Below are 14,058 nucleotides of genomic sequence, written 5' to 3'. Positions count from 1 at the left end.
CGCGCTCGTGGTGGCACCGGAGCACTTGACGTGAGATGCAAGCAAGGCGGGCATTCGAGGATAGGGCTCGTGCTAGAGACCGGCGCGCGGGCAGGGGCGCGCTCAGACGACGTCCGCCTTCGGCTCGGCGGCGCGAGCGAGGGCGAGGAAACGGACATGGAGACCGACCCATCGTCGGCGCCATCCCCGTCCCCATCGTCGTCCCATGCTCCTTCCGCATCGGCTGAAGCAGCGGATGCCAGGCCTCAGCTCGCGCCGCTCGTCTTGAGGAGGAAGAAGGTGTTGGAGTCGCTGGCAGCTTGGCCCCACCCTGCGGAGAGGGAAAGAGGTTGAGGATGAGGTTATGAGAGAATGATATTTTAGACGTTTTTACTGGCTGGGCTCACGTGTTATAACTGGCAAACGGTAAAAACCAAACAAATGACGGACGGAATGGCTTGAAATAAATAAATAAATAAAATAAAGTGTCATAGTATTACGGTGTGTTTTAAACTTTTCAGTGCATATAGGTTTGGGGCATCTTTCCTGCTGGCACAAAGTAAAAGGCTCTCTTCCCTCCGCCTGCCGCGCCGTCAAGCAACGCCGCCTCCCGTCCCCATGGACACCACACCTTCCACCTCCGCCTCCGTCTCGCCGGCGGCCGCATCCGGCCCCGCCCCCTCCCCGGACTCAGCTCTTGTCTCGGCTGTGGCTGACGCGCTTGTATCCGCCTCCCGCCAGCCCTCGCCGCCGCCCATGGACACCCTCCTGGCCCCGTACCTCCCGCGCCTCGCCCCCTCGCACCACCCGCAAGTGATCGCCCTTGCCGCCGCCAACCCAGCGCTCGCCTCTCCGCACACTCTCCTCGCCTACCGCAGCCTCGTCTCCCCGCCGTCCTGCCTCCCCTCCTTACTCCCGCTCCTCCCCATGCTCCCCTACCGCAGCCTCCTCTCGCTCCTCCTCGACTTCGTCCCGCTCGACCCGCTGCGCCACCTCCACCGCCACCTCCTCGCCAGCCTCCCCACGAGTGCGCTCGCAGACGCCGCGCTGTCCGCCTACGCCCGCCTACGCCTCCCCCACCTCGCCGCACAACTCCTCCACTCATTCCGCCGTCGCGGGCGCGTCCGCCCCTCCCTCCAGGCAGCCAACGCCGTGCTCTCCGCACTCGCGCGCAGTCCGTCCGCCTCGCCGCAGGCCTCTCTTGATGCCTTCCGCTCCCTCATCGCGCTGCGGCTCCACCCCAATCACTACACCTTCAACCTCCTGGTGCACACCCACTGCTCCAAGGGCACCCTCGCCGACGCCCTCTCCACGCTCTCCACAATGCAGGGTTTTGGCCTCTCCCCCGACGTCGTCACCTACAACACCCTCCTCAAGGCTCATTGTCGCAAGGGCATGCTCGGTGAGGCGCGGACGCTGCTGGCCAGGATGAAGAAGGAGGGTATTGCACCCACCAGGGCCACGTATAATACCCTCGTCTCAGCGTACGCGAGGCTTGGGTGGATCAAGCAGGCGACCAATGGCGTGGAGGCCATGACAGCATTCGGTTTCGAGCCTGACCAGTGGACATACAATGTGCTCGCCGCAGGGCTGTGCCAGGCAGGGAAGGTGGACGAGGCATTTAAGCTGAAGGATGAGATGGAGCGGCTCGGCATAGTATCGCCTGACGTAGTCACCTACAATACGCTTGTTGATGCATGCTTTAAGTGTCAGCGCTCTTCTGATGCACTGAATCTGCTCGAGGAAATGCGTGACAAAGGGGTGAAGTCAAGTTTGGTCACACATAACATTGTTGTGAAGGGGCTCTGCAGGGAGGGGCAATTGGAAGAGGCGTTGGGGCGTCTGAAAATGATGACAGAGGAGGGATTGGCACCAGATGTGATTACATACAATACATTGATTGATGCATACTGCAAAGCCAGGAATGTTGCCAAAGCATTCGTGTTGATGGATGAGATGGTGAGGAGTGGACTCAAAATGGACACTTTCACCCTAAACACTTTGCTGTATAACCTATGCAAAGAGAAGCGTTATGAAGAGGCTGAGGAGCTCTTGCGTTCACCGCCGCAGAGGGGTTTTGTACCTGACGAAGTCAGCTATGGTACAGTGATGGCAGCCTACTTTAAGGAGAATAAACCAGAGTCTGCTCTGTGTCTGTGGGATGAAATGTTTAAGAGGAAGCTAACGCCGAGTATTTATACTTACAACACATTGATCAAAGGGCTTTGTACAATGGGGAAGTTGACAGAGGCGATTGATAAATTGAATGAGCTGATGGAGAAGGGGTTGGTACCAGACGACACCACCTACAATATCATCATTCATGCGTACTGTAAGGAAGGGGACTTGGAGAAAGGTTTCCAGTTCCACAACAAGATGCTGGAGAATTATTTTAAGCCAGATGTTGTAACCTGCAACACTTTAATGAATGGGCTTTGTCTGCATGGCAAGCTTGAGAAAGCGATGAAGCTTTTCGAGTCATGGGTAGAGAAAGGGAAGAAGGTTGATGTTATCACATATAACACCTTAATTCAAGCTTTGTGCAAAGATGGAGATGTTGATACAGCTTTGTGTTTCTTTGCTGACATGGAGGTCAGAGGCTTTCAACCTGATGCATTTACATACAACGTCGTGTTGTTTGCACTATCTGAGGCAGGGAGATCAGAGGAAGCACAGAATATGCTCCATAAATTAGATGAGAGCAGGAAATTATCTGAAAGATTTTCTTATCCTTTAATTAAATCTTCTGCGGAAGAAGTGGAGACTGGGAAGGACCCAGAGGTTAAATCTGACAGTGAATCTGGTGGGAATGCAAAAGGTGGTGATCAGGAGAGCTATAATAAATCTGTAAAGGAACTCTGCATTGGTGGGGCAACTGAAAGAAGCTAAGGCTGTTTTGGATGAGATGATGCAAAAGGGCATGTCTGTTGACAGTTCAACCTATATCACTTTGATGGAAGGCCTTATCAAAAGGCAAAAGAGGCAAACACATGCAGCTGGATAGGATATGATGGGTTTTGCTGCTGTGGTATGTGACATTGCCCATGGTTTTGCCATAACTTATCAGTTGGTCATAAACTGACTAGGCATATTAGCTGGTCCTTGGATTATATTAAATGTAAGAATAATAGTAGCAACAATTCAAATTTGGAATTTTGCTAGAATTTAGCATGCTCCTCAAAATATATTCTTTAAACACTTCTCACGTGACGTTGTAACATTGAGGGTTATTTAATAAAATCTGTTCAAAGGGTGGTATGTTGTCTTTACCGGTTTTCCTTTCTGCTATTAACGCAGAGGGTGATGCTAGCCTTTCTAGCAAGAGAAATGAAGATCATTCTGAACAGGTCCAGTCGGTGTGGATAGAGCATATGAATGACAAACCATTGTGATTTGTGACCAACCAGGTAAGTTTTTTGTTATTCTCACCTCCTGTTCTTGAACTTTCATTTACCTTCATTTTGCCAAGCTCTTTTTATGAAAACTTGCTTACTAGTTGTAACCAGGGTTTCCTTTTTCGGTCGAAATTCCCGGAAATTTCTGTTCTATCAGTGGGGCCGATAAAACTAGCTATCTGCCAAATTTTCCAGGTTTTTCCTTGCTCCCACTCAGATGGCCCAAATTCAACCGCACAACGGTCCAATAGCGCCTATAGCTCCTCCCAGCCCACCAAAACCCTAGAAATCCAATTCATTTCCCAATCTTTCCCCTCTCACTGGCTACAGCCACACTCATGGCGGCGCCGCCGCCATAGCCACGAGCCCCCACCTCCAACTTCTCTGGCTTCGTTTCCTGATAGAACTCAGGTAGGTCTCTGGCGAGCTTCATGGGGAGTGTCTCCGCTGCCGGTCCCGCGTCCCAGCGTTGAGATGTTGCCCTGTAGCCCGTCGCTTGTCTGCGCCAGCCCATTCCACATTGGTGGAGCGCAACGTATGTCTCCATACTCTTGAACAGCTTCACTTTCAGCACACACGGCCAGACGCGTATTCAGTGGATGCAGCGCGACGTACGGGTGTATGGCTTCACGCCTTCAGCAGTTCAGCACTCCAGTGTTTGGTATGTTTTCTCTTTTCTACTTAAGGAAACTTTCTTGCCAGCAATAGATGATAGATGGTAGAGAAGTGCAGTGGTGGTTTGCTAGGTGAATAATTAGTGCTGAATCATTCTAGGATGTTGTTTGAGTACAAAATAGTTTCTTTTATTTGTTCAACTTGCTGGATTAGAGACTAGTAGACTTAACTGGAAGCGTGTATCAACCTGCATTTTTGTACAGAATGACTACTCTTGTATAAAATGAAATTCATTTTGGGAATTTTGATACAGCATGTTTCAATCCTAATTGGCAGACAAATCCTAGGAGAGATGGCATTCCATGGCAGTGGCAAGGGGAAAGGGAAAGCTGTAGCTGAAAGCAGCGGCGAGCCGTCCAGTGTGGCCTGTGGGTCATCTAACACATATGTGGTTACTACTGGAGGTCTGTTTGTGTAACAAAATACCTAATTTATTTTTGTTTCATGTTTCATCCATTTGAATTGTTCTGCTCTAACGATGGATCACGCTGTTTTTTAGGGAGGCAGATACAATTGAAAGGAGCAATTGAGGATACATGGAACCATGGGACACCATGCGGTAAAAATGGCTTCAAGTGTGGCTACTGTTCTGTAGGCCAGCAAAGTGGAGGGTGGACCTGCCTAACGCAGCATTTGTGTGGATTACCCGGTAATGTGAAGTCATGTTCCCATGTGCCACCTAATGTTAAGAACATATTGCTGAAACAAGTAGCATTAGCGAAGCAAAAGAAGAGGGATGTTAGGGAAACTTGTCTTGAGAAGGCACTCATGGAGCATGATTACAGAACCGCTTTGGCTAGCCTTGACGAAGAGTCACAGTATGAGTCTATGAGAATGAGATGGCAGTGCAAGAGTCACTAATGGATATTGGCTTAACTCCTAATAGTAGGGCAAGTGGTAGTGGTATTTGTCAGGCAGCCAGTCTAGGTGGGTCAAGTGGCAGCCCTCTGTTTCACATGGGAAGTGCCACTAGTACTGGGGTTTCAAATCTAGGCAAAGCAGCAGTGGGAGGAGTAGGTCTGCTACCTTAGGCAAGGCAAGTGGCATTGGCAGTGGGCTGCTGCCTCCAGTAGACAAAGCTCGCTTCACAGTTTCTACCAGAACCTAAGTTCATCAAAAGCTCCCTTTAATATAGACTTGGCACGTAGTAAGGCACCATCACAGCCTCGAATTGACATTATGCTTAGTTGGGATTCCAAGCTTAAGCTTGGTTGGTCTAAGTTTTTCCATGCCAATGATATTCCTGGAAGGAAAGCTGACTGCCTCTACTTTCAATCGGCAGTTAAATTGAGTCAACAACTTGGGAAGTGCTTATCCCGAAAGGAAAAGAAATAGATGGTCCATTGGTAGAACAGAATTTTAATGACTTGAAAGCTCACATGGAGTCTTTTAGGGAAGATTGGGATCGATTTGGAGTTACCCCCATGTGTGATTCATGGACAAGCACTAGCATGATGTGTATTATTAACTTTATGATCTTTTGTGATGGCCACAATGTTCTTTCACAAGACCGGTGAATGCAACTGGTGAGGTCCAAAATGCAGAATTCATTTATGGTTGTATTAGTAAGGTTGTTGAGGATGAGATTGGTTCCAAGTGTATCATTCAAATTGTGATGGATAATGGTTGCAATTACAAGAGAGCATGCAAAATGCTCATTGCTAAGCATCTACATATTACATGGCAGCCATCTGCTGCACATACTATAAATTTGATGCTGAAGGACATAGGGCGATTTAATGAGGTTGAGCATGTAGTGAAGAGTGCAAAGCGCATAAGTAATTTCTTCTATAACAATAACAGATTTCATGCTATGATGAGAGAGAGATTGGTGGAGAGCTGATCCGGTGGAATGCCACTAGATTTGGCATGGCGTTCTTGTGCTTGCAGAGTTTTTTTGATAGGCAGGATGAGTTCAAGGCATGGATGGTATGTCCTGAGTGGAAAAAAAACAGTGAATAGAGAAATGAGCCAGACCATGAATTTGCATATGATTGCTTGACAAATAGGGTGTGGTGGGAAAAGATGGAATTGGGTGGACCACTTTTCTGTGTTCTCTGCTATGCTGATCAACAAAGGAATGGTACTGTATCTGGCTTCCTTCCAAAGATGATACATGCATATAATGAGAATAAGTGGTAAATTAAAAAATGGTAAACATGCTAAAGAAGATCTTCATAAGAGGGTAGCTGAAGTAATCAGTAAAAGAGTTCGATAGCTTCTCAATGAAACACTTATTCATGCAGGTAACAACCATGGACTGATCTGAAATTTTTGTTCAATTAATGTTTCTTTGCATCCATTCTAAATTTCTAATGTTGCTTTCAGTTCATATGTATCTAACATTACTGATTTCTTTGCCTTTGTAGCTGCTGCACTTGATCCTCAAGAATCATACAGGTCAAACCTTGCAAAAAAAGTCAACTTCCCAATTTGCTGTAACCATGGCAATCAAACTCAACGTCAGAAGCAGCAGCTGCGATTGACCAATTTTCTCGGTTCATTGAAAAGAGATTGTTATTTGGAGATACAGAAGCTCGGTGGTCAGCACTAAATGGCAAAACCAGCGCAGGTATTGATCTGCTGTTACTCCTGTGTGTAACAGTAGTTACTACCATGACTATATGGGACATGTAGTATTTTATTTTATTTTGAGATGGAGACATGTAGTTATTTTTACTGCCTTACTGGAGATAACTAACTCTGATAGTTTGTGAATATAGACAATGTTGCTACACAGTTGGCTCTGATAGTTTGTAGACTCAACATCAGTCTTAGATAGCTATTTTGTTATCTGAAAATCAATTTTTTCATTTGTTCTTTTTTTAGAAAGAAATAAATACTTTGCCATCTGCATTCATTTTAAATTGTGTATAGATATTGCCATTTCCGAATTTTTTATTAATGTCACTCTCCACTTATCTAAGGCCTAGCACTGTACAACTGAAAGTTTCTTTAGTAATGAGTTCCTAATTTACATGCATGATACTAAAAAGAAAAAAAAAACATTTAGCTCATTATGGACCTTTTGTTTTTCCTCTACAGTTCGCTTATTGAAACCAGGACAATGCTTTTTAGAGAAGCTTGGTGGCAAGCAGACTACTCTCTTAGCCCTGCTTCCGATGTTGCAGGATGTATGCATGACTAGTTGGCCGTTCATCGCCCATTTGGTTAGCAGCACTTTTGATACCCCTTGGGCATTGGCCCCTGTATGTAACACTGCTTCCTGTAATACTGCTTTAGGTTTACATAGGTTGCTGATTCTTTGTGGTTAGAGAGTTAAATTTTTTAACTTATTGTGTTTGGTACTCACTGTAATTTCACTGTTCCCATTTTACTCACAGTTGAAATCCTCGTTTCAATCTGTGTTTGCTGCCATTTGCTGGGACATATGGAAGACGCGAAATTCTGTGTGCTTCGAAGGCAAAATTGTGACAAATCCTGCTACTATTATTTGTTATGCGTGTTCGCTCATGGGTTACTGAGCAGGCTTATTCCTGGGAGCGTACAGAGAAGCTTTAGAAGCGGGTGTCAACACCATGCTGGCGATAGCGGTGAAGCTGACGTCAAAAAAGAAGGCGAAGCAAGATCAAGCGCTGCTGAGGGATGACCAGAGCGACGATCAAGATGCTTGAAGTCTTTGCGGCGACATGAGACCAGTGTCCGATGGCTGCATGTTTTGATAGTTGTGATGTTACCTTTTAAACTGCTTTTGTCAGTTATGGGTCTTAAGGGCGTGTGGCCCCTTCTTGCTGGTCGTAGCTGGACGTTTTTTTCTACTAGTTTCGCGTCTGAGGCAGGCGCCCTGGCTGGGTAGTAGCTGTTATTTTCTGTATTGATCTTGCTCTGCTCTGTAAACTCTTAAAACTGCTGTATTTCCGTTGATTTCAATGGGAATTGGGAAGGTTCCTCGCGTCAAAAAAAAAAAAAAAAAAAAAAAAAAAAAATCTGTGTTACCACATGGAATTTTGCACTTCAACGGGTCGTATCCACCCGCTGCCGCCTGCAATAACAATATGTACAGAATCAGTTTAGTCTCCTGGTGTTTCTCCACCTGCCAAATTTCAATCTGCAACCAGCCGTTCTGATGCTGCATATCTTGTTACTCTGTAGTATAAAATTGTCTTGTTGCAAGCATCAAAAGCGCAACCTAGCTAAAATTCCTGCAAAAAGAACAACTAGGAATTGCAACAGGAACAAGCATGTCTGGTCCAACTGTGCAAGTGCCGATACAGTACAAACGCTAGTATCGAACGAAATCAGCATACTACATTTTGATTCCTAAACAAGGATGAATAGTCTGTTTGGTAGAAAGATGCGTTTCACATTTTCATTCCTCATGGAGAAGGAAGCCAATAGTCTGTTTGGTAGAAAGATGCGTTTCACATTTTCATTCCTCATGGAGAAGGAAGCCATGCGCCGGCGCTGGTTGCTCCTGCTCGATCCATGCAAGGGGAAGGTTCCCGCTGTAAGCTCCTGCTCGTCCCCTACTCCCCTGTACGTTCCGTTGGTTGCGCATTGCTGGCCGCTTCCCGGCTAAGTTATACTTATTATATACAACGTTCTTGTGACTTGTGAGTATTCCAATTCTGTCAGCCAATGAATCTACGGTGAGTGGCGCCTCGTTGGTGAGGTGGGGTTGCCATCATATCATCTGGATAGATGGTGACATGTTTTTCCTACTTGGAAGCTATATTTTGTATAAAAAAAAGCCAGGAGCCATCCTCGAGCATCTTGAGGACTTGTGGTAGGCGGCGTCACCTCTGTTTATTCTTATGGTAAAAGGTCATCCCTGTTTATGTTGCGTACTTGTATACCATTTTATGACAAAAGGTCATCCCTGTTTATTCATATGAACTGGAAAAGATACATGTTATTTTGGACTTGAGGATGCTCTTGACTGTTGCTGAGGAAAGATTCTGTTATATATGAAGAGCATATACACTGGGCAGCATGCATGCAGGAGCCACTAACTGCCAAGCTCTGAACTTCCTAGTCTACGTTTTCGTCAGTATGACTCTCTTTCTAGAGATTGATTTGAAAATGAACAAAAAGACAAACTAAAAAAAATAGATATTGCATAGTCACATCAAGTACTGTTTGTTTCATTTTCAAACTGAGCATCAAGTTTGGCATGTATGTTTACCCAAGCAAGGTAGGCAAAAGAGATGAAGAATATTCACCTTTTTTCACTTATTTGCCCTCCAAGGAACGGTAAGTGGCGATCAGGGACGAAGCTAGGAAAAAATTTAGGAGGGGCTAAACAACGGCAATTAGCAAAAAAAGAGGTTCAGCAAATTTCAGCCCCTCCTACCTATACATCTACAGCTGAAATTTCAGACGACGGCTCTATGGGGCTTCGCTTGCTCGCGAGCGGTAGGGGGGTGAAGCCCCCCTAGCCCCACTGCTGGCTCCGTGCCTGGTGGCGATGGACAGGCCTCAGTAGGACCCTCATTTCTTCGCTGCACGCTTGCACTGCACTCATCAGTGTTACATTCTTTGTCCTTTTACGGTTTACGCCCCCAGGCAGTTTGATGCCATCTATGGTCACGAGTCACGAGTCACGAGTCACGAGTCACGAGTTCTCTTGCACGAGCGAAAAGCTAGTCGTATAAGTTAAAACTGCGGGCCGATCCTGAATATGACCCCCAACATTCACATGATGATGGCGGTTCTTTCCTCCTTGGCAAATTAGAGAAGTTTTGGGCGATCGCCCGTGCACAGGTAAAGAGAAGCTTGTGGGGTTCAGCTTCGACTTTTGGTGTATACGGCCATCGCATGGTGGAGGAACCAGGATATGTTCCGAATCACTGGTGTACCACATGTGTATTTTTTTATTTTCGTACATACAAAAATATATAAAGAAAAAAAAAGAAACTTACATGAACTCCTTGGGCCCTTTGAGCTGCCAGTTGCCAAAGCCGGCTCTGTTTCACATGCATGCATCCAACAATGAGCCACTGCACGGCCGGCTCTGGTAGCTAGCACACAACGATTCTGCCAATTAATTCTCCGAATCTGACGTCGGTTGTTCATGCGCTGCAGATTACTGAAACCAGTATCAGTATCCCAAATGCATGGCCTCCAGAAGATACGTTACACCGAACCTGTTACTAGGAGAAGTTCAGTCGCTGAGAACCATGCATGCAATGGGATGACTCCAGGTGAAGTTCAGTCGCTGAGAACCAATGGCTCCGGCCAGGAGAAGTTCAGTCGCTGAGAACCAATGGCTCCGGCCAGGAGAAGTTCAGAACGCGTCGCCGTTTCAGTCAGTGAACCCGTGCACACACGAGAGGACCGTTCGTGCTCGTGCGTACCGGCCGGGTCACCTTGCTTGCATTTGCAGGGGATACCAAACACCCTCAGGCCTCGTACCGTCTGCCGAGCCACGGCCACCACAGTTGCGAGTAGAATATGCAGAGGACGGACGGCAGCAAGTGTGTGTGTGTGTGCCGCGGCGAATGAAGTCAAAGCCCGGGCGGCGCACTCACTCTTTGGCTGGCCCTCGCGGGAAGCTCTCCTGTGGGCGTAGGTGACCGCGGCCGGCAAGCAACTGCCAACGTATATCCCACGGCCGCTCGCGGGGGTGTTCGCCGCCCGTCCCGCCGTCGCCTATAAATGGGGAGGCCACGCAAAGGTCATGTCATTCCGTGGTCCCGAACTGCACTCTCTTCACCTGAGCACAGGCACGCACAACAACCTCGGAGTAGCTAACAGGCCCGCTGGGTCCGCCGTCTTCTTCCTCACCCTTCTTCACCTGAGCACAACAACCACCTTGGCTTCTGAACGCAGGGTACTGCTGCACCTACACCTGCACCATTGTCCATTGCTAGAGCTCTGTTGCTCTGTACAACTACCATGCATGTCGCCGCCATTGCCTAGACAGGCGCGTTATTGATGGTTGGTTGCTTTGCTGCAGATTGAGTGCCGCTTGCCGAGACAAGATGACGACCAAAGTTAACGGTCTGATGGATAAACTGGCCTTCTGGCTCGGATGGATTGCTCTCCTGCAAGGTAAGGGTACTCCTAGAAGCCTCTGGTTCATGCCTCACTGCGCTGCCATTGCATTCTCTGAGAAACTTGGCCTGTAACTGACATTGCTGCTTGCTGGTTCGTTCTCCGTCTGTGCAGGCTGCATGGTGAAATCTCTTCCATACGATTACTCTGCAAGCATCGAGGCAAGTCCCTGCTCCTGTGTGCATGTGTGATGTGTCAGTATTTCTTTCGCAGTTTCAGCTGCCCATTACCCATCTGGGTAGGACACATTCGTGGTCCAGCAGAAGCTTCACTGGCCGGCATTCTAGCTTAGTTTCGCAAAATAATATAATCATTGCCAATTGGCTGCCTTTGTCACGGGCTGCACGATAATCCACCGCACGCAATTCGTTCCTGTTGTGAGCTAACTACTACTACTTAAGATGGAATTCCCATCGTCCCTACGTACGTTATTATATGCTTTTCAGTGCCATGCACGACAGCGGCGCCGGCGCCGGCGTAGTAGCTGTGGTCCGTCGACGTCGAGTGTGTGTGTTTACATGTCATATAAGCCACGCCAAGCTCGACAAAAGGACGCATACCTCATCTAGCATTTTAGACTCCACTCCCCCAAATTGAAAAGACTAAATTAGTTTGGTCCACGTGGCATGCTGCACAAGTAAGCTACTAAACCATTGTTAGAGCGATGGATTGTCTGATAATCTCAGGTACACGCATGCGTGTTTCTTGCTATACAGCAAAGCAAAGCATCTGCCTATTGCCAAGATCAAAGGAACATGCCTTCGTTAAGGATTCCGATGGGAAACTTGCAGCTGCATCCGCCAAATTCAAATTGATCGATTAAAATTTAAAATTTAACGGGAAAAAATTATTGATGGCCGCGTGGTGCAGTGCTTGCCGGAGCCGCTGGAGCCGCAGTACGGCGGCGGCATCCTCCGTAACGCCGACTTCAGCGCGGGCCTCCGGGGCTGGTCCACCTTCGGCTACGGCAGCATCGCGGAGAGCACGTCGGCGGCGGGCAACGGGTTCGCCGTCGCGCTCAACCGGACGCGGGCGTACCAGAGCGTCAGCCAGAAGGTGTACCTGCAGGGCGACACGCACTACACCCTCTCCGGTACGATGGATCGATCGGCCTCGTCGCGTGTGCTTTGCGATTTCTTTCGACTGAGACTGATCAGCTCCGTCGTTGGTTACAGCGTGGTTGCAGGTCAGCGACGCAAGCGCCGACGTGCGGGCCGTCGTCAAGACCGTCGGTGACTTCGTCCACGCCGGCGGCGTCGTCGCCAAGGCCGGGTGCTGGTCCATGCTCAAGGGCGGCCTCACCGCCGCGTCTTCGGGTTCGGCCGAGCTCTACTTCGAGGTAGGAATCAGAACCAGTAATAAGGTTCATTAATTGGTTGTTGGCCTCGCAAATTTTACACGGTGTGAGAGCGAGTGAGACCGATCGATATGAGATTGTGCGTCCGTACGTGCAGAGCAACGCTACGGTGGACCTGTGGGTGGACAGCGTGTCGCTGAAGCCCTTCTCCAAGGACGAGTGGACGGCGCACCGCGCCCAGTCCGTGGTGGTGGCGCGCAAGAAGATGGTGAGGCTTCAGGCGACGGACTCCGCCGGGAAGCCGCTGGAGGGCGCGGCGGTGTCCCTGGACGCGGTCCGGATCAACTTCCCGCTGGGCGCGGCCGTGAGTCGGTACATCCTCACCAACTCGGCGTACCAGACGTGGTTCGCCTCCCGCTTCGCGGTGGCCACCTTCGAGAACGAGATGAAGTGGTACAGCACGGAGCCGGCGCCCGGGCGCGAGGACTACACGGTCCCAGACGCCATGATGGCGTTCGCCAAGTCCAACGGCATCGCCGTGCGTGGCCACAACGTGTTCTGGGACCAGCCCAGCCAGCAGCCCGGGTGGGTGCAGTCGCTTCCATACCCGCAGCTGCTGGCGGCGGCGTCGCGGCGGATCCGCTCCGTCGTGTCGCGCTACGCCGGGCAGGTCATCGGCTGGGACGTGGTCAACGAGAACCTGCACTTCAACTTCTACGAGGGCCGCTTCGGCTGGGACGCGTCCACCGCCTTCTACGCCGCCGCGCGCCTGCTGGACGCCGGCTCCGCGCTCATGTTCATGAACGAGTACAACACGCTGGAGCAGCCGGGCGACATGGCCGCGCTGCCGGCCAGGTACCTGCAGCGCCTGCAGCAGATCATCGCCGCCTACCCGGAGAACGGCGCCGGCATGGCCATCGGCCTCGAGGGCCACTTCACCAACCCAAACATCCCCTACATGCGCGCCGCCCTCGACACCCTCGCCCAGGCCGGCATCCCCGTCTGGCTCACCGAGGTCGACGTCGCCCCAGGCCCCTCGCAGGCGCAGCACCTGGAGGAGGTGCTGCGGGAGGCGTACGCGCACCCGGCGGTGCAGGGGATCGTCATCTGGTCGGCGTGGCGGCCGCAGGGGTGCTACGTCATGTGCCTCACCGACAACAACTTCAAGAACCTGCCGCAGGGGGACGTCGTGGACCGCCTCATCGCCGAGTGGCGCGCGACACCGGAGGCCGGCGCCACGGACGCGCAGGGCTACTTCGAGGCCGAGCTCGTCCACGGCGAGTATAAGGTCACCGTCAGCCACCCGGCGCTCAACAGCTCCATCTCCCGAAGCGTCAAGGTGGAGCTGGGCACAGGGAGTGAGCACTACTTCATTGACATGCAGGTCTAGACCAGCCGGATTATTCTTCAGTTGCTAGGTGTAATGTAAGATTTCAGTCAGGCTCTGGATCATTACCGGTTAATTACCTGCTGTCGGTCAGAACTGTGAAAGCTTAGAAGCTTAGTCATTCGTGTGTATCAGTTTTCACTTTTCACCTTGGAAAATTGCAACGGAAGGCAAAGGAAAAGAACATTTTAATACTGCTCTCCAAGATTCCAAAGTAAAATGTTCCATGCTTCAGCTTATCATTCCTTTCCTTTTTTTTTCATAAAGCTTATCCCCCCTTTGGCTTTGGCTTCAGGTCAACGTTAACT

General features: G+C 49.6%; 1 protein-coding gene, 1 long non-coding RNA gene and 1 pseudogene across 3 annotated transcripts; all 3 read left to right on the top strand.

Moving 5' to 3' along the window:
* The first annotated feature begins 546 nt into the window (after nucleotides 1-546).
* LOC136505043 (pentatricopeptide repeat-containing protein At2g16880-like) lies at nucleotides 547-5,525 on the top strand (annotated as a pseudogene).
* Nucleotides 5,526-6,097: 572 nt separating this feature from the next.
* On the top strand, nucleotides 6,098-7,953 carry LOC136505035 (uncharacterized). 2 transcript variants are annotated; one of them, XR_010771070.1, is made up of 4 exons: nucleotides 6,098-6,295; nucleotides 6,419-6,621; nucleotides 7,095-7,258; nucleotides 7,394-7,953. It is a non-coding gene; the product is annotated as an uncharacterized lncRNA (long non-coding RNA). The 2 variants fall into 2 exon arrangements; XR_010771069.1 differs by lacking the exon at nucleotides 7,394-7,953 and having other exon boundaries at nucleotides 7,095-7,357.
* A 2,752-nt stretch (nucleotides 7,954-10,705) lies between these two features.
* Nucleotides 10,706-13,910, top strand: LOC136505026 (endo-1,4-beta-xylanase 5-like). Its single transcript, XM_066500103.1, has 6 exons — nucleotides 10,706-10,842; nucleotides 10,969-11,063; nucleotides 11,181-11,227; nucleotides 11,937-12,159; nucleotides 12,242-12,405; nucleotides 12,521-13,910. Exons 2-6 carry the CDS (start codon nucleotides 10,994-10,996, stop codon nucleotides 13,751-13,753), a joined length of 1,737 nt encoding a protein of 578 aa, XP_066356200.1. The 5' UTR covers nucleotides 10,706-10,842; nucleotides 10,969-10,993; the 3' UTR covers nucleotides 13,754-13,910.
* The last annotated feature ends 148 nt before the right edge of the window (nucleotides 13,911-14,058 follow it).

This window comes from Miscanthus floridulus, chromosome 1 (assembly GCF_019320115.1).
Source record: "Miscanthus floridulus cultivar M001 chromosome 1, ASM1932011v1, whole genome shotgun sequence".
In the NCBI taxonomy this organism is placed as follows: domain Eukaryota; kingdom Viridiplantae; phylum Streptophyta; class Magnoliopsida; order Poales; family Poaceae; genus Miscanthus; species Miscanthus floridulus.
This window is presented reverse-complemented; position numbering and strand designations above follow the sequence as displayed.

Coding starts and splice junctions, on each gene's coding strand:
- LOC136505026 (XM_066500103.1), top strand. CDS start 10,994: ATGACGACCAAAGTTAACGGTCTGATGGATAAACTGGCCTTCTGGCTC. Junction 11,064..11,180: donor ATGGATTGCTCTCCTGCAAG/GTAAGGGTACTC, acceptor CCGTCTGTGCAG/GCTGCATGGTGAAATCTCTT. Junction 11,228..11,936: donor ATTACTCTGCAAGCATCGAG/GCAAGTCCCTGC, acceptor CGCGTGGTGCAG/TGCTTGCCGGAGCCGCTGGA.